The following is a 27996-nucleotide window of genomic DNA, read 5'->3' as shown; positions in this document are numbered from 1 at the left end:
CAGCGCTCCTGGCTGGGCTGCTCCTTACCTACAGCTCTTCACCAACAAGAAGGCATTAAGAAACCAAGCGGAGCCATCAGTCGGTATGTGTTCTTTATTCCAATTAAAAGTACATTAGAAACAGCACACAGGCCCAGCAGCAGCTTCCATGACAATTCAACTCACTGCTGTCACGAGGTCGTTCAGCTGTACCACGAAAGGAGGTGATTGCAACAAGTCTTCCACTCCGCACGCAAGCACTCACTCACCTGCCACTTTAAATAGGTTTCCAACAGAATAAAAATAGATACACCCCAGAATACAAAAAGAGTAACAGATTTTTTTTTTTTCTTTTTTTTCTTTTTTTTTTCCCACTAAATCCTTTATACAAATCGATAAAAGGGTGCACAGGTTTCCTAAAAATTTTAGGTACATTTTTCAACGAGCCTCTGGTTTGGTTTGGTTGTTTTTTACTTGGTAAAAGGATCCACGTTCCTGTCTTTGAACAGAATACAACAGCCAGAATCGCAGAGTGTAAATTCCTAGTTTTAAATTGACAATGTACACACGTATCTGTTTGGAAGTGATTCTTGCACCGAATAGCGGCCCGGTGGCTGCTCATGTGCGTCCCCCAAGAGCTGTGTGCCACTAAAGCTGGAGCTCAAGAACCTCCACCCTACTGCAAACCAGGCTGGGGGTGCAACCTGCAGGCTTCTCCTGCGTGCTGCAGTGGTCCCAACCCAACCCAAAGCCACAGAAGTTGCTGCTCGTCCCCTTCTCTGGCGTGGGTTGCCTTGAGGCAAAGGCATGGCTGAGCTGCACTGCGGGATGCACAATGGAACCCTGTGATACTGAAGCATCCCATCACAGGTACAATGTTTCTAAAAGGGGGTTGTTTTGATTTTGGTCAACACCCGCTGTTAGGATTTCTTTTTTTGTTATCCTCTTCTTTTTGAAAGCCAGATAAATACTTCTATCATTGGTCAGTGAAATCCAGCAGTTCTGTATACATGATTCACGCAGCAGCATCTCAGAACCAGCACCGCCTGCCTGAAGGTGGCTGACCCCCACTCCAATGGATGCTAGCATTTGACAGAGGCAAATTTATTCAGAAAACTAATTAATACAGTTCCCTTCACACCATCCCCCCCCCCCCCCTCAAGTAGTTTGGCAAGGTTAAATGCTTCAGGTGAACTTCTCGAGCGCTGACTTCAGCACTGCCACCACTGCACAGCGGCTGTTCTAACAGATCAAGGACTAAATAAAAAGAAAGCACTGCCCAGCAAAAGCAACACAGCACCTGTGTTAGAGACTCTGATTTACTGGAGACCCCCCCCCCCCCCTTGGGACAATTTACCTAATGAGAAGCTGGGCAAATCCATCATTAAGCCAGAAATGAGTCTTAAGAATTCAGGGGAGCGTCAAGGAGAGTGACATCCTATTCTGTACAAGTTGAGTTTTTAGCCAAAAACCAGCTGCCTTGGTTTCCTTTCTATCTTCTTTTTGTCTTTGAACAGATCGTGTTTATGCTGAACTTTGCTTCAATTAAAAGCAATAAAGCTTTTTGTTCTCCCTTCCCTCCCCCCCCACAGATTAGTTTGCAGTAATTACACGTTGCCCACTCGCGGCAATTTGACTTCTTAGCATTCAAAAGATCTCCCCATTTTAAGGCTAGACTAAGAAATGTTAAAAGCTTCTGTAAACATTTCCTCTTCTTCCCCCCCCCCCCCCCCCTTAGTTGCACATCTGAAAAGTCCAACTGCAATTTGTAAGATGAGGTAATTTTTGTGTACTCGTATCTTAGGAGTCCTCTTGGGGACGAGCTGAGAGGCGTGCCAATCTGAACGCTGATCCAATTGGAGTGGGAGAGCTTCCACAGCAGGTTACGCAGCGGTTCCAGCAGCTGTCCTTCAGTTGGTTATCTTCTCAATTTCATCCAAGTCGTCAGTATCCAATTTGTTGATCTTTTTGCCTGCAAAAGACAAGAAACGAGTCGACCACTGCGCCAGAGAGCAGCAAAGGGAAAGCTGCTTCCTCCTGAGGAGTTCAACAAACAGCCGTCAGTCAGATCTGCTCACATCTACAGAAACCACATCTAATTCTAGGGGACAAAAGGCCACGTACTGAAGTGTTCCTGGATCCTGTTGAGGATATTCATGCTGTGCTTGCTGTCCACCATGTTGATCGCCAGCCCTCGCTTGCCGAAGCGACCCGTGCGCCCGATGCGGTGCAGGTAGGTCTCGTTATCTGGATTTCCATCCTTGTCCACAGGAAGGTCAAAATTGATAACAACAGAGACCTGCTCCACATCGATCCCTGATAAAAGAAAGCATCGGATGCTGTGATTTAAACCATTTTGTAGCAGGAACGTCCTCCTGTGGCCTGACCTGTCGTGTGTTTTGGTCAGTCTCCAACAGACGCTCAGACAGCTGTCGTGTTGTCACCCCCAGACTGAATGAAGCCGGTCTCAAAGTCTGAAGTAACACAAGAAGAAGCAACAACCAGCCCACAGAACCCATGAGTGCAGCTGGAAAGGGACCTTCTTCCCAAGATACTTCTGGGGTACTTTGACAAACAAGCCATCCAGCTATTAGCCCAGAGAATCCCACCAGCATGGCTAATGAAAAACAGCCTCAGAGTCACTTTAGGACCCTCATTTGTCCAGAGTGAAACTCGAGGATAGAAATGCTTTCTGTAAGCTGCCCAGCAATGCTAATGAAGAGCTCCTGGCCCAGCTCAGCCTCTCCTTACCTCTGGCACAGACGTTGGTGGTCACCAGCACCTTTTCCTTGCCCTCGCGGAAGCGCTCGATCACTGCAGCTCTCTGTTCCACCATCATTTCCCCGCTGAGCAGTGCCACCTGGTGGCCTTCCTTCGAGAGCTCTGCTGCCAGCCAGCCGGCCGTCTTCCGGGTCTGAAACACAAAGCAGAGCCTGTCTTTGCAAGGAAGTTTTACTCCACTTGACAAGCGAGACCTGCATGACGTACATACACTGAAATCTCAGAACCATCGTCAAGAAAACAAAACTACTCAACTCGGAAAGGGGCAGCGTCGGAAGAGAAAGAAGCTGGGAAATCCAATATAAGCCCTACACAGCGTTGAATTAAACTGCTTCCACTTGGTTTCCTGAACTCTGACGCTGTCTGACATCTGGAGGCAGCAGCAAAGCGGGCTGCAGCAGCAGACTGCACGTACAGGTTCCATCCTGTCTGAGCTTCACCAGCAGAGCTCCGTGCAGCCATCTGCACTGCTTTTTCTCACCCCTGTGGTGGCTTCCAGGGAAAAGCCTTGGCATAGCACACAGAGAAACCCCTCACATACGACAGCAATTACCAAATCTGGGGGCCAGGAAGAACTATTGTATCAGATGAACTATAAGACTTCCCCATCCCCTTCTTGGGGTCCATTCTGAACCTGGACAACAGCATTGCTGGAAGTAATTATTCCCAGAGGGACTCACGTGGCAGAAGACCATGGCCTGGGCAATGGTGATAGCGCCGTAGATATTACAGAGAGCACGGAACTTCTCATCTCTGCTATTGCACAGCACGTAATACTGCTTAATAGTGTCCAGTGTCTCCTCCTCTCGCTTCAGTTTGATAATGTTTGGGTCAGGAACAACTTTTTGAGCAAATTTCCACACCGAATCTTCAAAAGTGGCTGAGAACAAAAGCATCTGGCAGTCCCTGGGGAGCATCCTGCAAGAGAAGAGCAAAGCAGGCAGCATTCCCACACAGCACCCTGGAATCTCCTTGCTGGGATGGATGCCGCAGGCAATGCAGACGGACAACCTCAGAGCCAGATTAGAGCTATAGGCATTGTTTTAACCTCATTGCTTTGTTGTGGAAGTCTCCATGGAAGAACGTAACCCTGCTGCCCTTGTGTTACAACTGCAATGCTTACCTCTGAATGCGGATGCTCTGATCCTGATGGCCCTGGGTTGCTATCATCACGTCCGCCTCGTCCAAGACGAACACTTTGATTTTCTTGGGATCAATGAACTTCAGCTTGGAGCACCAGTCCAGCACAGTGCCAGGTGTGCCAATTACAATCTGCTCCGAGATCTTCTGACCTCTCTCCACTGTTAAGACAGAAAGCCACCCGTCAAGCTCTGAGATCAGCCACAGTGTAACTCATACTGAGCTCAGGAATAAACCACGGTAAAACTAAAGGCCTTCACTGTTGTCCCAGGACACCCACTAAGTAAATTCATGTTACATCCAATTCATTAAAAACCATCACATTCCAGTGCTGCATTTCACCCAAGGAAAATCCTTTTCATTTGCAGTCTGTTGGTGGTGTTTCAGCTTACTCACATTTATTGCCTCGGACAGCATATGCAAGCTTCAGCTCTGGGTAAAACTTTCCCATCTGTTCGATCACCTTTCCTGTCTGAAGTGCCAGCTCGTAAGTTGGGGAAAGGCACAGGCACTGAGGGGACAGAGGAATAATGAGCGTGACATAACCAGCACCAACAGGATATTTTTAAGGAAAGAATTCAGGCCTCAGCAACGCTGCTCAACTATCTCACACAAGGAGATTGGATTTAAAAAGCCTCAACAGAAGCCCAAGGCCCTTCAGTAGGGGTTACTGCACCACAGCAAACCCCCATAGAAGGGCTCAGCTGTGCTACAACCCACCTGTGGGTACATGGGAGCCACAACCCACCTGTGGGTACTTGTTCCCAGGTTCCACGCGGCTGAGCATGGCGAGGACGAAGGCGGCTGTCTTGCCAGTACCAGACTGAGACTGTGCAATCAGGTTCTGCGGGCTGCTGCGACACACAGCGGGGTTCAACATCAGCGTGAGCTCAGGAAAACAAACCACCCCACAATGCCATCCCCACAGCTCTGAGATGGGTCACTGCTTCGTCCTTCCCCTACAGCCCCAATGCTATCCTCCCATCCCAGCAACAGGACGATCTTTCAGCCCTTTCCTACACTGGGAGGAAGCAGAAAGCACGTGTACATACGGTTCAGCAAGCATCATGGGCAGGGCGTTCTCCTGTATCTTAGATGGTCTGTTGAAGCCCATGGCATAGACCCCTTGCAGGAGCTGTGGTTTCCTGAAAACAGAGGGGTTCTCTCTTAAGCTTTGCCTTGGAATATCTTAGAGGCAAACAGCTACACCATCCCAATGGGCAAGAAAAACCTTGCAGCCAGACCTCGAGCAGCAATGTCTGCATCCCTGCTGGGATTGCACTGCTGCATAACCACCATCAGTGGCAGGAGGCTGCAAGCAGCTGCGCTCTTTGAAACAGAAGCTTTACCAAAAAGCAACTCTCAGTTTAATGCATTCCTGCTTTTCAGCACAGAAAACCTTGTATCACAGCTCCAGAGGCTGCTGCTGTGCATCTTGCATGTTCTAAAGCAGCTTTCCTGGCCATCCTGGAATAGAGGCCACTAATCCTGTCCACTAATCCAACCTGAAACTCAGGTCATGGTGGCAGTGAGCTGATGGCCAAGCTGTAAGCAGTGCTCCATTCAAAGCAGGTTGCACTTGTTCTGTCCACCACTTCCCACTGCTCAGCACAACGCGCTGCTTGAAAAGATGGTATCACTTTCAGAGGACGGCTGGAACAAAAGCCCTTTGAGAGGTAACCTTGCACTGCTCAAGGACGCACCAAGCCCAGCTCTGACACAGTTGCTAAGGCTGCACCAAGCCACAACACAGGGCTCAGCTGGCCTGGCTCCCCAGGACTGTTTGCCTTCTGAAAGACAGGAACGAACCTCACAGACTCTATAGCTCTGCTTTTTGGGATACATCCAGCCACTGAGGTTAAAGAAGCAGAACAACACCAGCGTGAAGTCACACCAGATCTGTTTTCCCTTGCAACAAAACAGCAAAGCTGAGATCACCCATACAATCAACAACAACCCCACACCTCTTGGCACACCAATCTATCACACACGCAGCCCTCTTTGGCACTTACAGGTGCAGCTCCTCGAACGACTTGACAGAGTAGAGCGGTGAGTTGGGATCCCTCTGCAGCACCTCCACCTGGTTGGTGGTGTCCACCAGGTTGCTGCGGATCAGTTTGTTCAGCAGGGACTGGGCAGCTCGGTCCTCTGCCAAAAGGGAGGTGGATGAAACATCACAGGCATCGTTTCTGATGCGATGCAGGAAGGAAGGACCCAAATTCCCCCCACAGACAGCCCAGACTTCCCGAATAACATCCCACAGCTCCACGCTTCACATTCAGCTGCACAAAGCGAAGCTGGCAGAGTTTTAAGGCCGAATAGAGACCAGGGGGCTGAACTGATTGAAGTTACTACGGCTCAGCACCTAGCAGGGCTGAACACCCCACTGACATGGAAGCCTTTAGGGCCCCCCCTGTTTTTCATACCACCATTAAGGCTGGGAAGAGCAACAACCCACCGATGTAAGGAAAGCTCACCCACCTTTCTCCTCATCCTCCGTCCTCTCCACGTTGTCGTCCGCCTTCAGCACGGCACCTGTGTGCAAAGCAGGGCGGCTTTTAGGCCTGAGAACCGCAGATGAGAGCCCAGCCCGCCCCCCCCCCAGCGCTCACCATTGGCGTCGGGCTTGGCCTTCTCCTCCTTCAGCTGCAGAGTGCTCAGCTGCAACAAGGGCACAACGGTGAGCCCGGCTGCGGGGCAGGGAAGGGATGGAGAAGGGGTGTGTGTGTGTAGGGAGGGGGGAAGGCCTCACCGACTCCGCCGCCGCCTCCTGTTCGTCCACGGCCAGGGCCCACGAGTCGGTGGCCATGGCCGGGCCGGGCCGCGCCGCCAGCACCGCAATGGCGCCGGGCGCCGCACCGCTTCCGGGTGGAGGCGGCGACACCGGCACTATGGTTCCGGGAGAGCGGAGTTCCGCCTCACCTCGGGGGAGCACCGGGATGGTGGGGGTTGGGTTGGGGTCAAGCAGTGCGCTCTGCTCTATGGTGTGGTGTAGGGCCAGCCCTATTCTGTGTGTCTGTGTTACGTGTTGTCGGGGTCACGCTCTGCCCCACTGCACGGTATGGGGTGAGCCTCGCTCCCAGGGCACGCAGCTGGCACCGCAAAGGGCTCAGGAAAACGGAGCGAGGTGGGCTCACGCAGCTTTGGGATGGTTGGTTTTGTGCTGCGGTTGCCGAGCAGCTGCAGGGAGGGCTTCCCCTCATTGATGTGTCCCTGTGCGAGCTGGGGCTGAGGGCACAGCTGTGTCATTTGCAATTTCCATCCCGAAATGGAGACGCAGAGGGGGAGAATGGGGCCGAGGAACACGGAGGAGCCGCCTGCCCCATCCCCGCTCCACGCGGTCTATCGGGACAGCAGCACTTGTGGGGCAGCCCCATAGCTTCGCTCCCTTGCTGCGGGGACCCTCCAGCGGGGCAGGGCGCTGCCGTGGCGCCCCACGGACCCCCGTTGTCCCTGCGGGCTCCGCACTGTGCCCCCAGGGCCGGAGGGGCCGCGGGAGGCGGAGGCGAAGGCAGCGGTGCGGGAGCATCATCGTCATGGTTACCTCCGCACGGCTCCGCTCTGCCATGGGCTCCCGGACCTGCGTCCGTCCGCCTGCGTGTGCCCGTGCCTGGGTCACCCCACTCCCAGCCCTGCGCGCTGTCTCCCTCCTCCCCTGCTCTCTCCCTCCTCGTCTCCATCTCCCCGTGCAGAGCGGCGTGAAGCGCTGCCTGCCTGATTCCTTTCAGCCCCCCGCAAGCCGAGCTGCAGGAGAAGGGGAGAAGTTGCTCGCCCTACCCCGGCCCACCTTCCTCCTCCTCATAGGCAAGGTAAGGAGCAGCGGCACGGCGGCTGCGTGTGCGGGCTTTGCCGTGCCGAGCAGCATCCCTGCGGCTCCCCGGGGTGCTGCGTGAGCCCCGACACCGCACCGGTGCAACAGGCGGCCGGCCGGCTGTGCGCGCACATCCCCCTGCAAAGCGCTGCCGGCTGCGAGGCTGTAAGCGGGCTGCGAGCCGCTGGATGTCAGTGTTGATTGATGCAAACGAAGCCGGAGGAACGTTTTGAACCGTTTGCACAACAGCCGTCCTCCAAGTGGGGGTTATCCCAGCGCTTTGTGGGGCCCCGCGGTGTCACCTCCGTGCGCTGGGGCTGAGCGTGGCCGGACGGGTGGTGACTGACTTCCATCCGAGCCCACGCGGATGGGATTACGGCGGCGGTGCCGCTGATGAGGAGCTGATCCATCCCGCTGGGGCCAGGCCAGCGGCTGTGACGCCGCAGCAACCCGTGGCGGTGATGGCTGGGAGCTGTGGCCCCGCCAGCAGGGCTGGGAGCCCGACCGTGGGGCTTGGAGAGCGTGCCAACCTCCTCGGTAGCACGGGGACACTGCTGCTGTCCCCCCGCTGGGGTTTGAATTCACCTCCAGGGCTTCTCAGAAATGAATTCCCCACTCCTGCTTCCCCTGCTCATTCCTCCCTTTCTTCCCTAAGGCAAAGCGCTCCCTCTCCTTCCTCCCCCATCTGGTGCTTAATTACTTCCCAACGTCCCGATGCCCTCTGCCACCTCTCTGTCGTGCAGCAGCCCTCTGTTATCTCGCCCCGAGCACCCTATGAGTCAGCTGGCTGGAAATGATGCTGCGTCTCCCGCAGCGCTGAGCCTGTGCTGGAAGGGGAGGAAGCACGCTGGGGATGGGAGCATGGAGCAGAACCTCCGGGGGAAAGGGGTTGCAGAGCTTGGCAGAAGCTTTGCAGCTGAGCTGTGCTGAGCCAGAGATGAGTCATGGTGTGGAGAGGGAGGGCAGAGCCTTCCCTGGGGACGGAGGCACTGCAGGGTGGAGGGAAGGCAGAAGTTGATCCATTCTGTCCCAGCTTGAGCGGGTGAGATATGCAGACAGGAGGGTTGTGGTGCTCAGGGCTCACCCCTCCCTTCTGCCCTCAGGGCTCTGAAGGCACAAGGAGGACGTGTGTTGCTCTGGGCTCCTCTTGTGGGCTCTTCCTTCCTAAGCACTGCGTGATGCCAGGGCTGATCAACCAGAGCTCCCATTGCCCACTGCTGCTCACCGCCTCCGAGGTGACATCCTGTGTCAGTGGTTATGCCCTGGGCATGACAGCATCGCTCACCTACCGCAACCTGCAGGCACAGCCCTGCAAAGGCAAGTGGACCATGTGGTGCCATGGAAGCTTGTGTCCCGTGGTTGTAAATGCAAAATGATGTGGGCCTAAAGGGTACGACTGGGTTTGGGTATCACAGAATGGCTGATCCCACCCAGCCCCAGCAGGGAAACCCAGGGCTGGTGCATAGAATCATATCCATGTGGGCTTATAGATTTGCATGGATGAAGATCCTACCACCTCTGTGTGTGTGCGTGGTTGTTCCTCCCCAGTGCAGCACTTGGCTCTTCTTGTTCATGAATCAGAAGTATAGAATTGGTTGGGTTGGGAGGGATCTTTAAGCCCCAACCCCCAGTGCCCCCCACCAGACTGTGCTGCCCAACGTCTCATCCAGCCTGGCCTTGAGCTCCTCCAGAGAACCCGAGGCCGATGGGTTCTGGATGAGGGCTTGGTGTTGCTAAAACCTTCCTGGCTGGCAGGGCTCTTCATCTTCCCTCTGGATGAAGGCACCACCGTCGTGGGGTTTGAGGCAGTGATCTGCCAGCGTGCTGTGACCGTGCAGATAAAGGACAAAGCCAAGATTGACGACTTGTATTTGGACAGCATCAGCCTCCCTGATGGAGGAGCTCCCGACGGGGGTGGTGAGAGAGTTTGGAGCCTTTTGGGGAACACAGGGAGCCAAGGGGAAGGGGAGGTGGTAGAGAGTGGGTGGCTGTCATGTGCTGTGGCGTCAAGGGGGACTCATGTCCATATGGCATCTGCCAAAATGCTGATGCAGGGGGCTGTGGTTTGGGATCCTTAGAGAGGAGAGCTGGTGTGGCTTTGGGAAGCCTAGGGAGCAGCATTTTGTGTGGTTGTGACCCCCTAATGTGGCTGTCTCTCTCTGCAGAAAGGATTGTGATGGACGAGGACTTGGAGAGGATCGCTTTTGTGGCCAACCTGGGCACGATTCCTCCCCTGGAAAGCGTTTCCATCTTCATCAGCACCTCCTCTGAGCTGCAGACGCTGCCTAGTGGGGCTGTGCGGGTCCTCCTGCCAGCTGTATGTGTCCCCAGAGTACCCCAGCCCAGCCTGGAGAATGCCAGCAGCCTTTCCAGCCACCTGCTGCGAACGTATGGACCCCTGGGGTGGGTTCTGGGTGGGACCGGTGCAAGGAGACAGCACTCAGGCATTTGTTGGGGTTCTCCTCACCGACAGGGACAAGCAGTGCTGCACGTCGGGGAGCCCAGAGCTTAGGAGCAGTTTCTGTCTGTCCCAGCTGCTGCAGATTGAGGCCACCAACCCCTCCGAGTATGAATTCAGCTTCCACCTGGAGATCCGGGGTCCATGCTTGCTGGCAGGTATAGGGCTGCCTGTGATGTCCACACTCATCATCCTCCTTTCCTTCCCCTGCATGGGGTCCTCTGGCCTTCCCTAACCACCCCCTGATCCCTCTATGCAGGCGTTGAGAGCCCCACACATGAGATCCGAGCAGATGCCGACCCCTCCGCTCGCTCAGCAAAGAGCATCGTCATCACATTGGCCAACAGGCACACGTTTGACCGACCCGTGGAGATCCTCATCCACCCAAGTGGTACGTGGGCTCTGTTGCACTTGCTGCCAGGGGTCAGGCTTCTACGAGATAACCCCAGACCCCCTCAAAAGCCATTGCAACCATGGGGTGCGTGCAGCTCTTCCAAACCTGCAGCTGAGCTAAGGTGGTTCTCCTGCATTTCCAGAGCCCCACATGCCTCATATCCTAATGGAGGAAGGCGATATGACGCCTGCGGAGTACGAACAGCACTTGAAAGGGAAGAATGATTTCATTAAAGGCACAAAGAAGGACCCCAGTGCTGAGAAAAAGGTGAGAGGCACCGAGACTTTCCTACAGCTGGGTGAGTATGTGGTTACCTGCTGGTCCATAACTGCAGTGTCCTCCCTTGGAGAGGGGTTTATATGGAGGAGGAGGGGAAAATTCTGCACTGCTTCTGGGTGTGGAAGAAGCTCTGAGATGGGTATTGTGTGTATAATTAGTGCTGCTCTAGCGTAGCATAATTAGGTAGGTACATTATTATAGCATTAACGGGTATTATAATTATTGCAGTGACATTGAATAAAGTATTCTTTTAATTGCTCCGTAAATGTTTACCGTTTCGGGATCAGCTGTCAGGGAGATGGAAGTGATTTGGCTTGGAATAACGAGCTCAGCCGAAGACAAGGTAGTAGAAACTTCTCTTTGTTCTGCTGATGAGCAAACAGAAACATCTCAGCTCTGGGATTTGTGGCTCAGCAGCCCCAACTGAGTGACAGCTCAGTGCTCCCTGCCTGCCACGCAGCAGGCAGAGAGGAGGGGACCGCTGGGAGCCGTCTGTCCTGCGGTGGGTTCTGCATGCAGGACCCCCAAGCACTTACAGCCCTCAACCTGCTCATGCTCCATGGTTGCTCCCCATGCTGCTGGTGCTCCTCGTTTCACTGCAGCCCCTTTTCCCTTCCCCTTGCAGCACAGCGATGAGGACGGTGCTGCTCGCACGGCAGGCGCTTCCTCTAATTGCGTTCAGCGTGCGGCAGGTGGAACGAAATGAACCTCCCACGCCACAGCTCAGATGGCTCTCTAATTATTTCTGTCTTTAGCACGTCAAGTTATCATGGGGAGGATCATTCCAGAACCATTTCCCTGTGGGAAAAGCCACCTCTGTGCTCCAGGAGGACTGGGCAGCAATCGCACAGAGGATGAGAAACAAAACCCCCAGTGAGGTGCCCTCAACAACGGGGTGGATTTCTGCTGCTCAGAATCACGGCATTGTTAGGGTTGGAAAAGATCACTAATCTAACTAGGTTGGATATCAGGAGGAGGTTTTTCACCCAGAGGGTGGTGACGCACTGGAACAGGTTGCCCAAGGAGGCTGTGGATGCCCCATCCCTGCAGGCATTCAAGGCCAGGCTGGATGTGGCTCTGGGCAGCCTGGGCTGCTGGTTGGTGACCCTGCACACAGCAGGGGGTTGGAACTGAGTGAGCACTGTGGTCATTTCCAACCCAGGCCATTCTATGATCACCAAGGCCATCTGCCAACCTGTGCCCATAATCCACGTCCCCAAGTGCTGCAGAGCGCATCCTGAGTCCCAACAAGCAGCCCATGGAGCCTGGGAAAACCCAACAGCCAATTGATTCTCTCTCTATGAAAAAAAGATGGGGCAGAAGAATCACTCTCCTGGATTTTTACACCCTTTCCTTCTTCTCTGCAGACGGAAATCATTAGGAAACGCCTGCACAAGGACATCCCCCACCATCCTGTCCTCATGCTGAACTTCTGTCCTGAGCTCAGTGCGACCCCAGCAGACCTGCAGAAAGCTGCTGGAGAATTCATCTTCCTGGTGGACTGCAGTGGGAGCAGCGTGAGCATCGGCCGTGCCAAGGTTTGTGCTGCTGATCCCTGTCTGTGCTTCTATGATCCTCCAGCTCTCTGTGCCTGAGGACTTGGGGCATCCAGAGACCAACTGTAGGGCTGTGCCCTTGCAGTCACTTCCACAACCCCTTTTTCAAACACAGATGAGGCCCTGAGGTCTGTTGTGGGGTTATGAGCAGCGTGCTGGGAGCTCTGGGTGATGGGAAGGCCTCATTGGGATGTTATGGGGTTCCCATGGAGCTGTCAGGTCCCCTTGCTGTCACCCCTTTGGGTGTGTCCAGGTTGTAGGACCACCCCTCATTCATCCTTCCTGGGACCTTGCTTGGCTTTGTGCTGCTACCCTTGAGAGGTTCCTGAGGCCACTGGGGACCTGGTAAAGGGGAAAGCACTGTGGGAGCTTTAATTCTCATTAGTGCTTGTTAGAGTTGTTGGAGGCAGGCTGGTGTCTGCTGGCTGCAAGCTGCCTGGTGTTGGTGAGAAGCTGCAGTCTCTGGCAGAAGCTCTGCATGGAGTTTCTCTTGTTTTTGGGGCCACCTGAGCTCCAGGACCTTGATGGACATCACATCCTCCTGAGCAGGGCGTGGATCCATGCTACCCTTAGCGTATTCCTTGCAGACAGTGACAGGGAATTGCAGAGTCCCTCAGGGCTTTGATTGCACTTGGGTGCTACGCTGAGCATGCAGAGGCTCCATGATGTGCTCACACTCTTCCCTAACCCAACTACCACCAGGTTTGGGTGCAAACACCCAGAGCCACCGCATCCCTGCTCCAGCAGCAGCTCTGCCTGCAGGCAGGGAGCATTCTGAGCCCATCTCCTTCCCAACCTCCTCCTGTTTCCATGGGAACTAGCTGAGGACATCCACCTCCAGCGATGAGGAGCGTGCTGTCACCCTGAGGGATGGCACCGAGCCCCAAGAGGGCCACAAGTCCCCCCCTTTTTCCTTTGCTGCAAAGCATCCATGCAGGGTTCTTTGACTTGGGCTGGATTTGAGCAGGAGGTCTCTAATCTGACTCACAGAGGTGGGAAGTTCAGAGCTTTGTGCATCTGATCCCTTCCAACAGGGAGAAGGGGACAGTGCTTGCGTCAGCACTGCCCGAGCTGGCAAAATAACTGGGAATTGACTTCTCTGGAGGCAAACATCTCTTCCTATTGAGCTGCCGTATTGATAGAGAGTGCAGCGGGATCAGGATCAATATTTACTGCAAGAAGCAATAAATCCTTCTGCTTGATGAAACAGAAGGCAGGCTTTGGGAGCTCGCTTTGGGAAGCTCTTTAACAGAAATATTTGGAAATCTGGGTGGTTTTTTTAATGCTTTTCTTTTTTTTTTTTCTTTTCTTTTTCGATTTATTTAATCTTCGTAATGAGTTCCAAGGCGAGATGTCAGATCTGCAGGAACCAGCACCCCCGGAGCCTGCTGGGAGCAGTGATATAAATACATCCCCGTAGGTTTGAGATAACGGCTCGGTGTGAAGCTGCTAAAGGGCAGCCCCACTCATGAACCACGCAGCGTTCTGCCCATGCCCTGCCCTGGGATGAGGCCAGGAGGAGGCTGCTGTGACCTTGGCAGCTCTTCTCCCGGGGCTGGCTCTGGGTTTTCTGCTGCCCTAGGCAGAAGTCTGCCGTTATCAGAGCACACACAGCTCTGCCAGCTCTCTGCTCCCCCTCCTTCAGCACTGCTTGCTGCTGGAGTTGACCACGGTGGCCGTCCCAGCAGCTCCAAGCTCTGTCCCCTTATGTAAGAGACCAGGAGCGGGCGAGTTAGATAACCACTGCTGGTAATGACAAGTGCTGGAAGCAGCCTCTCCCTGCTATTTTAATTGTGCCAGCTATAAGGGAGTTGGGGCTGGGGGAGGCTTCTCCTTTTGTGCAACTCGAAGCTGTTTGTTTATTTCTGCTGGTTCGGGCACTGCGGTGCATTACGTGGCGCACGGCTCTGCTTCACACTCTGCTTCTCACCCCCCAGCTCTGTGCTGCAGTGCTGCGGGGTGAGCACACAATTCACTGTTTTGGAGCACAGAATTCACTGTTTTGGATCTTGTTGTTTGGAAGCATCCCGTTGTCCTCGCTGCGTCGGGACCCAAATATCATTAGGGAACTTGCAAGAGAGCAGCGGTATGCAGAGATTTCTCAGCATAGGAAATGGTGTGAAAGAGACTCATTTAGAATCATTAAGGTTGGAAAAGACCTTCAAGATCTCCAAGTCCAACCCCAACCCATCCCACCGTGCCCACTGACCTCATCCCTCAGTGCTGCATCTTCCTTGAGCACTGCCATGGGGGGAGCTGTGGGTGCCCCATCCCTGGGGATGCTCAGGGTTAGGTTGGATGAGGTTTGGGCAACCTGATCTCATGGATGGCAGCCAGTCCATGGCACTGGGTTGGGACTGGGTAGGCTTTAAGATCCCATCTAACCCAGCTGTTCTATGAAGCCAAAGCAGACAGGAGCGGCACAGTGTGCTGACCCACTGCTTCCTTCCATCAGGACGCTCTGTTGGTGGCCCTCAAGAGCCTGATGCCAGCCTGCCTCTTCAACATCATCACCTTCAGCTCCACCTTCAAGATCCTATTCCCAGCCAGCAGGACGTACTGCGAGGTGAGTGCTGGGCGGATGGGATGGGAGCTGGGGGTCAGGTGGGCGATCCTACACTCCTCCTACAGGATAGCCTGGCTGTGGCCTGCGAGAGCATCAGGAGGATGCATGCTGACACAGGGAGCCCCAACATCTTGTCTCCTCTCAAGTGGATTATCCGGCAGCCCATCCGCAGGGGTCACCCCCGCCTGCTCTTCCTGCTGTCTCACGGGGCAGTCGACAACGCAGGGATGGTGCTGGAGCTGCTGAGGAACCACTCATGTTCCACCAGGTATGGGACACAGAGCTGGGGGAGCTGACATGAGCCCATGTCAGGAATGCAGAACCTCAGAGGGTTTGGAACAGAGCCCACAAGTTCAGATGCTTCTCTTAACAATCAGGCACGGGGGAGAATTAGGCTGACAGCTTCACAGGCTCTCTGCTGGTGCTTCCTGCTAGGAGAGATTGACACACCAGCAATCTTCCTTGCTGGGTTTTTTGGGGGTTTTTTTTTGGTTCCTTTTTGCTTTTTTGTTATTATTTTTGAAGCACATCTGGGCTTGGACCCAGCTGCTTCCAGGATAGGAATTAAATCTGCTGAAAAAGAGCAATAGGATAAGCAGGAAATGAATGCGGCGAGCTCCCAGCCTGTTCCCCAGCCCTCATGGTCTGGTTTCTTCCCCATCTCTTTAAGAGAGACGAAACATTAGGAAAATGGAAGAAAATCATAGAATAGCTTGGGTTGGAAGGGAACCTAAAGATCATTTAGTTCCAAACCTGTTAGGTTTGCCAACCACTGAATCAGGCACTAAAAAGCCTTACTCCTCCCCAGTCCAGGGCTGATCAGGGAAGCTGCTCTTTCCTTTCTTTCCCCTATGGAGAACTGAGTGCTTCTCAGCAGCACAGCACTACCTGTCCCCCTCTCTCTCTCTGGGTTCTGGAATCTGAGCTTTGAACCCTTAGCTCAAAAGGAGATCAGAACCTCTTTAAGAGGGTGTGAGTCTCTGGAAGATTTGCAGCCATCTGGAGATTAAAACCTCCAAGAGAAAAGCCCCCCGGTGCAGATGCAGATGGCTGCTGGGGGTGTTTTCTCCCTCTGTCTGCCCCTGGTTTGCAGCCCTTGGCTTGCTGAGTTGGGTGAGGTCAGCAGTCTCACCCAGCTGGTTCTTCTTGCCTTGAGACAACGTTTGTTTTAATTGTGAGCAGAGATAATTACTAGCTCTTTAATGCTATTGACCGCAGGCACTCAGTGGGGAGAGGAGCTGGCCTGGCAGCCAAGCAGTTGGGGATCCTGCTGGCAAGCCCCGAGTGCTGTTCCTTCATAGAACCTGAGAATCAGAGCGTGGTTTGTATTGGAAGGGATCTGAAAGCCCATCCAATCCCAACCCCGTGCCATGGGCAGTGATACCAGGCTGCTCAGAGCCCCATCCAACCTGGCCTTGGGCGTACCCAGCCCCACTCCAGCCACCCAAACAAGGAGCTCCTTTCTCTTCCCTTTGCAGGTGCTACAGCTTCGGCATCGGGCCCCACGCCTGCAGGAGGTTGGTGCAGGGAGCAGCTGCTGTGTCCAGGGGCATCGCTGAGTTCCTGGCGGAGGGCGAGCGGCTGCAGCCCAAGGTACGACCGCGTGCCGTCACCTCTCCAAGCCATCACATTGCGATCCCATTCCCCCCTCCTCCTGCTTTTGCAGCTCGCACTCGGCAGCAGGTGGACGAGCAGGAGGGGATGGGAGCGTCCTCCTCTCTGCTGGCGGAGGCAGTGGGAGGTGTTTACCCCACGCGGGGATGGGAGAGGCGATAGCCACCGTGCAGCCGTGCCGGCTTCAAAGCAGCTGCTGCCGCAGAGCAGTGGAAGGGCAGAGAGCCGGCATCAAAGCAGCCAATTAGTTTTGAAGTCAGGCTCAGCTCTGGCGCTGCTCAGGCGAGAAGTACCCGGGGTTGGAGGGAGGGGAGCGTGCTGCAGTTGCTTTGCCTATTAAGCTGACTTTAAAGCAAGTGAGGGAGCTTCGTTTTCGCTCTCCCCGTGAAGGCTGTGCTGTAAGAATGGCCCTTTGTGGGCCCGGTAAAAGCATGCACTGAGTGACAAACCCGGAGACAATCGGGTCCTCAGCTCAGAAATGTCCTTACATTCAGTCTCTGCATCCTCCGTCTCAAAGGGCTTCAGCCCTCGTCCCTCTGCAGGGACCTGTAGCACACAGAATCCTGTCTAAGACAGAATGGCATCAGCGTTTCTGATGTAAATTAAAAGCAAAGACAGTGAAGGGAGGTGATTTCTTTTTTCTTTTCTTTCCTTTTTTTAAAAAATAGAGCTATTAATAAAGTGCTTTGCCTTCAGCAGTCTGAGGCATCAATTAATAGCCTTATAAAACAGCCTGGTGCATCTTCCAGAGCCGGTGACAAAGCAGTGGGAACAATAGAGAACACAGGAGATGCAAAGCTGTGAATCTGGTGCTGACATCCCACAGTGTGCAGGGACGGCTTTGCAGTCCACGTGTCCCCATAGATGTTGGCCTTCCCCATCGGGGCAGTGGGCAGTGTGTTGTTATCTCCATTCATTTGTGCTGGCATCAAACTCAACCAAACCCACCCGTGTCGGGGTTTGGGGCTCAGCCTTATACTTCTTGGTGTGGTTTCTCCTCCTGTTCCCCACCCCAGGTGATCAGGTCACTGAAGAAAGCGATGGCTCCGGTACTGAGTGATGTGTCGGTGGAGTGGGTCTTCCCTGAAAGCACCGAGGTGTTGGTTTCCCCTCTCAGCTCCAGTTGCCTCTTCCCCGGGGACCGTCTGGTGGGCTACAGCATCATCTGTGACACCTCACTGTACATCTCCAAGCCCAGAGCTGTGAGTGCCACGCTTCTCCCACTGTCCCTGAGCTCCCTGCATGGCTGAAATCCCCTTGGCACCGATGCACAAACTCAAACACTGGGACATCTCTGCTCTCCCCAGGACAAGAGGCGAAGGTACAGCACCATGCGCTCCCAGGAGTCAGGCAGCTCCGTTTTCTTTCACTCCCAAGAAGAGGGGACTGGTGCTGAGAGCTGGAGCTACCCAGAGGGATGCAGCACCCTGGATCAGCTGGCAGCAGGCAGGGACCCCAGCGGAGAATCAGACACGGATGCCGGTCAGGCCCCTGTCTTCCTAACCAGCTTTCATCTCTGCTCTGCCAATTTGCTCGCCTGACAGCTCCATCTCCCCAGCTGCAAAGTGTCAGAGGGCTTTGTGGGAGGATGACACATCTCGGTGAGGCTGTTTGGTTCGGATGTTTTACCCGAAGCTGTCAGGAAACCGATGGCAGCCCTGGAGATCTGCCTTCCCCAGGGGTTTCCAAAGCAGCCCCAGCTTCGGCCCGTGCTGCAGGGGAAACCTGTGCTGCCTGTGGGATATCCTCTGCTGATAGTCAGAGAGGAACTGCACCAGCCCATCCTCTCAGCCTTGTCAAAAACAATGAGAAATCACACATTTCCAAATGAAATTTTGCTCTTGCTCTGACAGGAAAATGTCTGCGCTAATGAAATTTCATTAGTAAACCCTTTGTCTTCTCCGGGAAAGGTTTGGGTAAATGCAGTCAGCTTTTTCTTTTCTTATCTTTCTTTTTGGGTTGTTTTTTTTTCCTTTTCCTGGCTGAAAACTGCTCAGACGAAGCCTCCCCTGCCTGCTCTCCTGGCATCCCCTGGGGTTTAAGTGTAGGCTCTTGTTTTCTTCTGCGCTTTTGCTGCTTTGCTTTGAACCAAGCAGGGCTGACTATGTCCTTGTCCTCCCCAGGAGGACTGATGCTGACCCTTTCTACCCCCTTCCAGATGCAAAGGCGTCCTGCAGGAGACGTGCATACAGTGCCAACCAAATCTCTGACCGCCAGCCCCTCTACAAGGAGCCCACGGCCAGCGACCCGGGCAACTCACTATTGAGGAACCCCCTGCGTAAAACCCAGCTGCAGGACCTGCAGCAGCTCAGCCCTGAGCTACAGCCTGTGCATTTCCAGGTGGGTACCCCCAGAGATGCTCTGTGTGCCATAGGATGAGCCCACAGCACCGGGTTGTGGAAGAGAAGGAGCCTGGGGTCACGCCAGCCCTGGTGGGTGTGCTGCAGCGTGCCACAAGCATGTGGCAAACACAGATGGGATGCTGATGGGATCCTGCTCCCTGCTTCTGTTTGCTGAATGTCTCTCCTCCTCCCACACCTGCGTGGTTTGTGTTTAGCTTTGCTGTTATCTCATCCCCAGGCTCCCTCCTGCCCATCTCCCCAGCGTTTGGCTGTGGTGTGTAATCTGACCGTGGCACATCTGTCCCCTCCAAGGTCCCCAGGTCGGTCCCAAAGCATATCCCACAGCTTCAGGCTGGGGTCTGGATGCATGTGATGACCCATAGGCCGAGTCCTGCCCTGGAAAGGGTTTGGGGCTGCTCCATGGAAGGGGTGGGTGTAGGTTTTCTCCTGTCTTCAGCATCACCACGATGCCCAGTGCTGAAATCTGCACTGGGAGGATGCACAGCGGCCGTGCGCTTCTGTTCCCATGGAAACACAGAGGGATGCTGGGGTCTCATTTCTCTTCTGCTGACACTGGGGTGAAGGGGGGCTGGAGGCGAGCGGATGGGAATGAAGCCTCTGCCCTGTAGCAGCAGCAGGGAGGGTGATGAAAAGCACAGCAGAAGCAAGCTGATGGGTTTGGGAGATACCTGCGACCTTCCCTGCACTGCTGAGGCCCGCAGAGCATCCTGCCTGTGCGTGGGATGCTCAGCATGAAGGCAGAGATGGAAATGACTCCCTTCTGGAGGGCAGTAAACCATTAGCAGCGTGCATCCCACTCGTAATTAATTGCAGCCTGGTTTTGCTGTCCCTTGTGCTGCGAGGGCTCCTGGCAGCTCTCCGAGGCTGGCTGCCAGGGCTTGACATTTACTGGGCCGTGAGTGTGAGCCCTTTGCTCGCCTCCACACGCGCCGTGCTGGGATGGAAAGGTCAGGGCTGGCAATGGGCAGCTCAGTGCTTGGCTCCTTCCTCCTCTGGGAGGAGAGCTCAGCATGGAGATGGAGCTCTGGATGGGATGGAGAACTTCTGTCCGACTCTGAGCTTGGGGTGCTCCTGTTTTGGGTCACACACACACAGCTTTCTGCCTCCCTGTTTTGTTGGTGGGTTCATAAAGCATCACACCCTCAGTGGTGAGTGATGGAGGCTGGCTGCTTGCTGCTCTCCATGCTGGGTGTAGCACCAGAGATGCTGCAGGGGAGATTCATGTCTCCTGCAAGTAGAGAAACAGCCTTGTTAAAAACATAAAATAAAATGACTCCCTTCTCCCCATCCTCTACACCCTCCTCCTCTCGTTACCAAGTAACTGGTGCTTGATCTTTCCATCTCTCTTCTTTCCCTTGTCTCCCAAACGAAGCCATTAAAATGTCTGCAGGGCTGAAACCCATATTTCACCTCCTGTGCAAATAAGGAAGAGAACTCCTGGGACCTGAGCGCCTCAGGGATGCCCTGCAGGTCTGTCCCAGCTGGGGGGGTAAAGCTCAATATCTTTGCATTCCCCAGCCCTTCGCTGCCACCCCACGCATCTCCACCACCCGGATCTGCAGTGCAGGCACCCACCGGCCCTCCCTGCTGCAGCAGAGCCTTGTGTCCTCCTGCCACTGCCCCACGTCCCCACCAGCATCTGACGTGGCTGTGGGATGCGGTTCAGGGCTACTCGATGCCAGCCTGCAGTCCTCATCCGACAGCCGGAGCCCTGGGGAGCCAGGTGATGTGGGAGAGGGATTTGGGTTGGCGTTGCTATTAGGATCATACAATCGTTGAGGTTGGAAATGACAAATTAACATCATAAACTCAACCCATCCCTACTCACAGAGTCATAGAGTCGCCAAAGTTGGAAGAGTCCACCAAAGTCACCATGTCCATCTCCCCATTGCCACCGTGCCCACTAACCGCATCCTTCACTGCCAGCCCTCAGTGCCTCCACTGGGGAGGGTTAATTATGGCTTCGTGATGTGCCCACCATTGTGGTTAATTATGTATTTCTCTCCTCTCTTCAGAGGCTGCCCAGCATCCGTCCTTCACTTTTGAAACAGAGACCTCTTCAGACTATGAGCCCCAGGATTGGGATTCCGGTGCCACCCGAGGGTCCCCACGTTCCCCCCGCGCCTCTTGCAAGGCGGTGGTGAAGGGGCTGCGGGGTGGTGAGCCCATGCAGTGGGAGATCACCTTCGACCTCCCTGCACTCCTCCAAGAGCAGGACGGGCAGGAGGAGGGCGAGGAGGATGTGTGGAGTGAGACCTTCCACCAGCTGGCAGCCAGGGCTGTCATCAGGGACCTGGAGCTGCTCGCCGAGAGGGAGCGCGACATCGAGCACGGTAACGGAGCCTCAGCCTCTTGTAGCACCATAGAGCCATGGAACATCCCAGGTTGGAAGGGGCCTCATTGGATCAAGGGGTCCAACCATCAACCCACCCCCACCATGTCTACATCTCAGTGCCACATCTCCACGATTCTGGAACACCTTCAGGGACGGTGACCCCACCACCTCCCTGGGCAGCTGTGCCAGAGCATCACTGCTCTTCCAGAGAGGAAGCAGAGGTCTTTAATGCTGGTATCTGTCCCGTGCAGGGCCGGGGAGGAGATACCAGCTCAACGCCGTCCACACCAGCAAGGCCTGCAATGTCATCAGCAAATACACTGCCTTCGTGCCGGTGGAGCTGAGCAGCGGCACCTACCTGCCCCCCATCATTCAGTACAGCCACACAGGTAACGTGGGGCTGGGGATAGGGTGGAGGTTGAGGTGTGCTGGGTGGGGGGCAACCCAAGATCCTTGCCAAGGCTCAACCCAGCACCAGATCTGTGCACACAAGGATGGTCCATCCATCCGTTGCTGGGTTCCTGTCACTCATGGTGGCGACAACCTCACTCTCTCTAGCCAGATTTGGGTTGGGATGGCAGAGGGACTGAGCTCACCTATGGGGTTTGTTGCTGCCCCAGTCCCTGGTTAACACCAGCCATTCTCATACCAAGGGACACTGTCCAAGCAAGGTGGCCATAGGAACCTCAGCTCGGGGCGCAGGAAGTGTCGTGGCCTTTCCTCTGCACAACCCCTGTCACCGTGTGGCCAGAATGGAGATGATGGATTTTATGGCATGGGTAAGACCTGGCTTTGGCTGTGTCTCCTTGCTGTTGTTCTCATTGACTCAGTCCATGGACTGGCCCAGTGGTTGGCAACCAGCCTGCTGCAAAGTCCCTTCCAACCCAACCGTGATTGAGTTGGAATGATTCTATGACTCTATGAAGATATGACCTTTCCCCCACCCCCCAAAAAAACCCCAGCTATTTGCTCACAGCAATTAACCACACATCAGGCTGGAATCCTTCTCCTTAAACAGGGAAGAAGCTGCAGTTTTGCCCTGAAACTCACAAACTACAGACAGTGGCTGCCAACCATGCTTGGAAGTTAATTGGCAGCCGTAGCACAGATAGCATGAGGGATGAAGCGGGGCGTAATTAGAGGCAAGGGGACATGAGGCACTTGCCTGTCACCAAATCCTCTGCTAATGAAGACAAGCTGGGCTGGGACCGCGTGTGTTGCTGTCAGGGATGTGGCAGAACTAAAATCACCTCCATGCTCGGGAGCTGGAGGTGGCACAAGGGAGATTTCATGTTGGTAGTGATGCTGCTGTGCTTCTTTCCTTGCAGATACAGATGATCCCAGGCTGTCACCCTGCAGCACCCCGCTGTCCTCCAGCTGGAAGCGCTGCCGCATCCCTGAAGGTAGGGGAAGGCTTCCAGGGTGCCCCAAAGTGGGGCAGCCCACAGCTACGTGCCAGGCCCCATGTTTTGGGCTCCTGGGCCGTTCTTGCTCTCCACGTGGCTACAACACTCATGATTGCTGCTCTCCAGAGTCAGGTCTGGGCATGGGAACAGGCAGGAAAATGGCTCAGAGCTGCCGATGCGTAATTGCTGGGGAACTGAGTCAGTGATTTGGGCTCCCCACCTGTTTTTCTGCTGAGTGTTCTGTTAATTTATTTTTTAAACCCTATTGCCTGCAATTAGGCCTTTGAGCACAAGACCTGGCTGCTTCCTGAGGTGAAAGGCAAAGAGCCTTTGGCACAGATTTCCTCACGCTCATTTTTTAACTCGGTTACCCATAGAAGCAAGAGGAGAGGCAGGATTTTAGCAGACGCAGCAGCTCACACCCCAGCACTGTGTGTTTCTCTCCCTGTTGTTCCATCAGTCACTCTCCTGTCTCTTTCTCTTTGTGTTTCTTCCCAGTGCCATCCCAGAGCCTGGCTGCTTCTTCTGCACATTCCCCAAAATCCATCGAGAGCATCTTTGCTGCAAGGTATGAGTGCACCCTGCCTTCCTGTGCCACCTGCAGGTCTCATGGGTCTGACACGGAGCGGTGACCGTCACTCTGGTGGCTGACGATAGGGGTGGTTGGATGGGATGGGTTGGTGGACATCAGGAGGGGACGTGCAGGCAGCGATGGCTGCCATCCCATGCTCCTGCAGGCTGACCCTCCAGAAGACCAGGCTGCTGACTCGGGCTGCCAAGGGTTTCATGAGCAAATCTCCAAGCAGAGTGAGCGAAACCAGCTATGAGAGAGACAGTGAAAGCACCGATTACCTTCCATTGGTGAGCAGCTCAGCACTGGGCAGGGGACCCCTGGACCATCCAGCACTGTGTCAGGAGGTCCAATTGGGGTTGGGATTCTCCTCTTTCCATGCACAGGGTGCACGTGGTTGGTAACTCAGAGCTTCTCATTGCTCCTCGCAGGTGTCCCTGCAGCTGGCCTGCGGTGCCTTCCTCATGAACAGTGCCTTCTGCGAGGCAGTCAGCATCCCCATGGAGAAGCTCCGTTGGACTTCACCCTTCTCCTGCCACCGCTTGGCACTCAGCCCCTCCAGCTCCTCCAGCACTAAGAAGCCAGAGCAGCGTGGAAACCCCACGATCAGCCTGGTCCCCAACAGCAGCTCTGCATGGGACACCGGTGGTGCTATGGAGAGCATCTCCAAAGCTCTGAAAGCTGAGAGTGAGCTCTCCCCTCCTGCCATCACCATCCGCCGCTCCCCAGCTGAGCAGTGGGATGCCAGCATCTCTGAGGCAGGCAGCACTGATATCCAAACGCTGCTGCTGGATATCGAGCTGCAGAAGCAGACAGAGCCCGAGGGGATGCTGTGGGCCACAGCTGTAGCACTGGCCTGGTTGGAGCACAGCTCAGCATCCTACTTCATCGAGTGGGAGCTGGTGGCTGCCAAGGCCAGCTTGTGGCTGGGTGAGCAGGACTTCCCACAGGGCTGCAGCCTGGCTGCTGTGAAATCTGCAGCCCAGCAGCTCTTTGTCTTGCTCAGGCATTGGGATGAGAACCTGGAGTTCAACCTGCTGTGCTACAACCCCGGCAGTGTGTGAGATGGGGCAGCAGGACAGGGTCTGCGTGGGCCAAACGGCCTCCAGCTGGTTGGCAAACAGAAGCAGCATGGGCAAAATGCTCAGAGGTTGGTGCTTTGCCCCAGGACAGTCCCTGCAGTAGGATGCTAGTTGTGTGCTTCTGGTTCCCAGCCAGCTCTTACCCCTTTATTGCTGCCAGGACTCTGTGTTCTCCCCCTTCCCTCAGAAATCCATGTATCCCCACACCCTCAGCTTCTCCTATCTCAGCTATCTTGTAGCAGAATTGGGCATCCCTCAGCATTTCATAAGGGAGATCTGCTGTGATGGACCAAGGTGCTGGGAGGATGCTGCCTTGCCTTGAGCCCCATGAGCTGCCCCAGTTGCAGTTATGGGGACCATAAATCGGGAAGGTGCTGAGCTCTGTAGCCCCAGGCTGCCTTTCCATGCAGAGCTCCTGCAGATGGCAGCATGCCTTAGGGGCTCCATGACAGAGCGGGTGGGCAGGGAGAAGCAGCTCCTCGGGGACCAAATAGAGACACCCCGTGCCAAAACAGCTGGGGAGTTGTACTGCCTGCCAAAGTGCTGCATCCCTTGTGTGCAGTGCTCTGATGTTGTGCCGTCGACCAATGTATTGTCCATGTCACTCCTTGTAGAGCTTTAGGGAGCAGACGATGGGCTGCAAGGGGACATTTCCCAGCCTGAAGCATCCTACTTCTCCCTAAAGATCCCACCTGGAATGCTCCAGGGTGATGTGGGCACGTCACGTTGCCTTTTCCTCCCTCAGTGTGCTTCAGGTTTCTGTGCTGTGTGTGTGTGTGTGTGTGCAGTCAGGGGTCTGTGAGCATCAGTGTCACCCTGTGAGGTCTCTGTGATGGGATCATTGGCATTGCTATGTTGTCTGGGTAAATCAGAGCCTGCCTCGTTTTGGGGTCACCCCAACTGTGTGTAGCGTGGTGCGGGTTGTGCAAAAATGGGGGGAAAAAAAACAGAAGAAGAACCAAAAAAACACCTTTTAACTTCCTCATTTTGGCTCAGAGGGGATGGAGGTGCACCTGGAGCTTCCATGGCGTGTGGAGAACTGATGGTGTGGGGTTTTATGAGCAGTTATATGAGTGCCTTCTCGCAGGTGTTTCCCCACTGCCATCCTGTTCCTTTCCTCTCTACCCCACGGCTGCTCCCTAGGATGAGCCACGCAGATGGCAAACACTCATTTATTCCCATCCTCTCACCCTACCGCATGCCAGCCAAGTGCCGTGCCATGCCTGCCTGCTGTTTTCTGGACTCATTAGCCACCTCCAGCTGCCTAATTGGGCTGCTGATGAGGGCCGTGGGCTCTGCATGGTGTGGGGACAGGTCCCCGTGGCTCTCACTGGGTTTGGCTGGGGACTGGATGGAGCGTGGCTGCTGGGATGCCGTTGCCAGAGTGACCGTGAGTGCCTCATTAGGAGAAATGAGTTTGAATACAGTCATCAGCTGGAGCTTAATAAATGAGCCCTCCGTGCCGCGTGGGGAGAGAGTGGCTTCCCCTCTTCCAGGGGGCAGCTGAGTTGGATGTTGGGATTTTGGGGTGAGAGCCAACCCGAATGGGGCATCCCTGGCACCAAACTGCAGACCTACCCAGGGCCAGACCTGAAACCTCGTGTTCTCCATAGATGGGGCGCATGAGCGGCGCATGGGCGGGTTATGAAACCCACCAACACCATCCCCATCGAGGGATGATTCTCAGGAGGGACGTGGCCGTTCGGTGCCGTGGGCTCAGAGCTCCCAAAATAGAGCCCGGGGCAGCTCTGGGTGTCGGAGGCATCCGAGCTCAGTCATGTGGATGTTATGCAAGAGTTGATGATAGGTTGTAAACAGCTATTAGCTTGATTGACGGAGCCGGGACCGAGTGTTGGGGGGGAGGAAAGGAGAGATGAGTAATAATGATTAAAAATAATTAGCAAATCGAGATGTTCCCTAAATGAGGGAGAAACTCTGCGAGGATGGAGGAAGGGGATGGGAAGGAATTGTCGCCCCAAGGGGTGAGGGTGGGGAGGGAACACGTGGGTTTTGGGAACGGGAATATGGGGAATCTGGGGGACTTGGGGGATTTCTTCTCCTCTCTCCTCAGCACCCATCTGGCTGTGAGGGGTAGAAGGGCAGCAGGTGCCCTGAATGGGCTCCGTTGTGTTGGTCTCTTGGAAACCCAAAGAGAACGGCTTAAAAACTGACCTCAGTCTGGGGGGAAAACGGATGGATTTGGGTCCATTGAGCAACACCGGGTCCCAGCATCCCCAAAACCAGAGCCTGAGCTCAGCCCTGAGTTAATGAGGAGAAACGAGCAGATTACGGGAAGACAGCTTCTATTTATACATAAATACTGCAGCAATCAGCGGCGCGGGGCAAGGGAAATCCAATAGAAAGATGCGACTGTCTAAGGAGCTTTTGGAGCCAAACGTTACACAATCGGTCGCTTTTCCTTGGCTGTACCTTCAAATCCCAGCAATTGAGAACAAGACGGTGGTTCCGAAGGGATCTACCCATTGGGTCATTGAAATATGGGATCCGGAGCCCCTGAATATGGACCCCTATGGGTATGGGATGCACTTTGAACCCAAACTCCTGAGGTTTTGGGAGCGGAGAGCTGGGGAACCGCCTGGCAGAGCCGCGTCCCCGCGTGCATCCTATATATATAAAAGAGCCATATGCACCCTGTGCTGTGTTTGTGCCGTGTGGGGCTGTCAGTGGGCGCTGACGGCCTGAAAATAGCTGAGTCCGCCGACGCCTCGACCCACGGGAGAAAAGGGGCATTGGGGAAGGGGTTGGGGGGGGGGTTGGGTGCCCCATAGGGGTCGTGGGCTTCAAAGTGCCCCCCTGGGTCAGACAAGAGTCCCTAATGTCGTTCCTGTAGGTGTTTTTCCTTATGCCTACAGTGGTGGGAGCATCATGGACAGCTGCGTGTTGGATTTGCTGCAGGTGGTATAAAGGTTCCCCCCACCTCATTCCAGCTGCTGTGGGGTCTGTTCTGAGGTTTGCAGCTTCATTGGGATTTGTTATATTAGGGGGATTCCATGTTGATGATGCTGTAACCCTTCCTGTCTTTTTTCCAATCCCAGGGTGAGGATTTGGGCTGTGCACCTTTGGGGAGGTCCCATTAATTGTTTGAGTCGTTAAACCTCCTGAATGCAGCAGGATTGCAGTGCAGATGAGCAAGAAAAGCCAAGCTGGAGCTCTGCGAGCTTCTCCTTCCTCCCTAACCCGTTGCATTGCGGGATTCGCGACTGTGTTTTGGGTTAACCCTTTCCAAAGGTTGGATCTTGGATGGAGCTTCAGATCCATTTAGGAATTGTATTTTAGGGGGATTGGGTTTGTTTTTCCCCATGTACCTGTGTAGGATCTGGGATGCCATCTCTGGTCCCCGTCCCTTGGGTTGGTTTTTGGGATCATTAAGGTTGAAAAAGAGCTCTAAGGTCACCAAGTCCAACCATCACCGTCATGCTCACTAACCACTTCCCTACATTTGGGGCCACTGGTCCCTAAATATGGGGCCATCTGTCCCTAGATTTGGGGCTGAGGGTGCCCCTCCAGTCCTCTCCTTCCCCACAGCACGGTGATATTCACAGGCTCACGTTGGCATGAGGTCCTCAGTGCCCATTGGGGGACACAGCGATGCAGTGTGGAGTCATGCACAGTGCCCACCGTGCTGGATCAGAGCCTGGAT

At 54.7% G+C, this 27996-nt stretch overlaps 2 protein-coding genes across 5 annotated transcripts; one reads left to right on the top strand and one right to left on the bottom strand.

Annotated features, from left to right (window-relative positions):
• Nucleotides 1–79: 79 nt before the first annotated feature.
• On the bottom strand, nt 80–6782 carry LOC140261068 (ATP-dependent RNA helicase DDX19B). 2 transcript variants are annotated; one of them, XM_072354119.1, is made up of 12 exons: nt 6653–6782; nt 6513–6561; nt 6382–6435; nt 5913–6048; nt 4953–5045; nt 4649–4754; nt 4297–4411; nt 3884–4061; nt 3441–3678; nt 2731–2893; nt 2104–2295; nt 80–1951 (listed from the first exon to the last, which is right to left on the bottom strand). In XM_072354119.1, exons 1-12 carry the CDS (start codon nt 6707–6709, stop codon nt 1890–1892), a joined length of 1443 nt encoding a protein of 480 aa, XP_072210220.1. In that variant the 5' UTR covers nt 6710–6782; the 3' UTR covers nt 80–1889. The 2 variants fall into 2 exon arrangements, with proteins under 2 accessions (XP_072210220.1, XP_072210221.1); XM_072354120.1 differs by having other exon boundaries at nt 4649–4751.
• VWA5B1 (von Willebrand factor A domain containing 5B1) lies at nt 6508–26289 on the top strand. Of its 3 annotated transcripts, XM_072354118.1 has the most exons (24): nt 6508–6580; nt 7629–7709; nt 8815–9028; nt 9467–9628; nt 9877–10099; nt 10185–10327; nt 10429–10560; nt 10706–10830; nt 12210–12380; nt 14854–14964; nt 15030–15232; nt 16443–16557; nt 17595–17780; nt 17886–18060; nt 18737–18918; nt 20460–20664; nt 20957–21274; nt 21528–21665; nt 21930–22055; nt 22605–22679; nt 23181–23250; nt 23420–23543; nt 23685–24183; nt 24260–26289. In XM_072354118.1, exons 3-24 carry the CDS (start codon nt 8890–8892, stop codon nt 24436–24438), a joined length of 3801 nt encoding a protein of 1266 aa, XP_072210219.1. In that variant the 5' UTR covers nt 6508–6580; nt 7629–7709; nt 8815–8889; the 3' UTR covers nt 24439–26289. The 3 variants fall into 3 exon arrangements, with proteins under 3 accessions (XP_072210219.1, XP_072210217.1, XP_072210218.1); XM_072354116.1 differs by lacking the exon at nt 6508–6580 and having other exon boundaries at nt 6912–7709; XM_072354117.1 differs by lacking the exon at nt 6508–6580 and having other exon boundaries at nt 6912–7709; nt 23685–26288.
• Nucleotides 26290–27996: the final 1707 nt, after the last annotated feature.

The sequence above is a fragment of the Excalfactoria chinensis genome, chromosome 20 (assembly GCF_039878825.1).
Source record: "Excalfactoria chinensis isolate bCotChi1 chromosome 20, bCotChi1.hap2, whole genome shotgun sequence".
NCBI classification, from domain to species: Eukaryota; Metazoa; Chordata; class Aves; order Galliformes; family Phasianidae; genus Excalfactoria; species Excalfactoria chinensis.
Note: the sequence above shows the minus strand (reverse complement) of the source record. Positions and strands in the feature narration are given on the sequence as shown.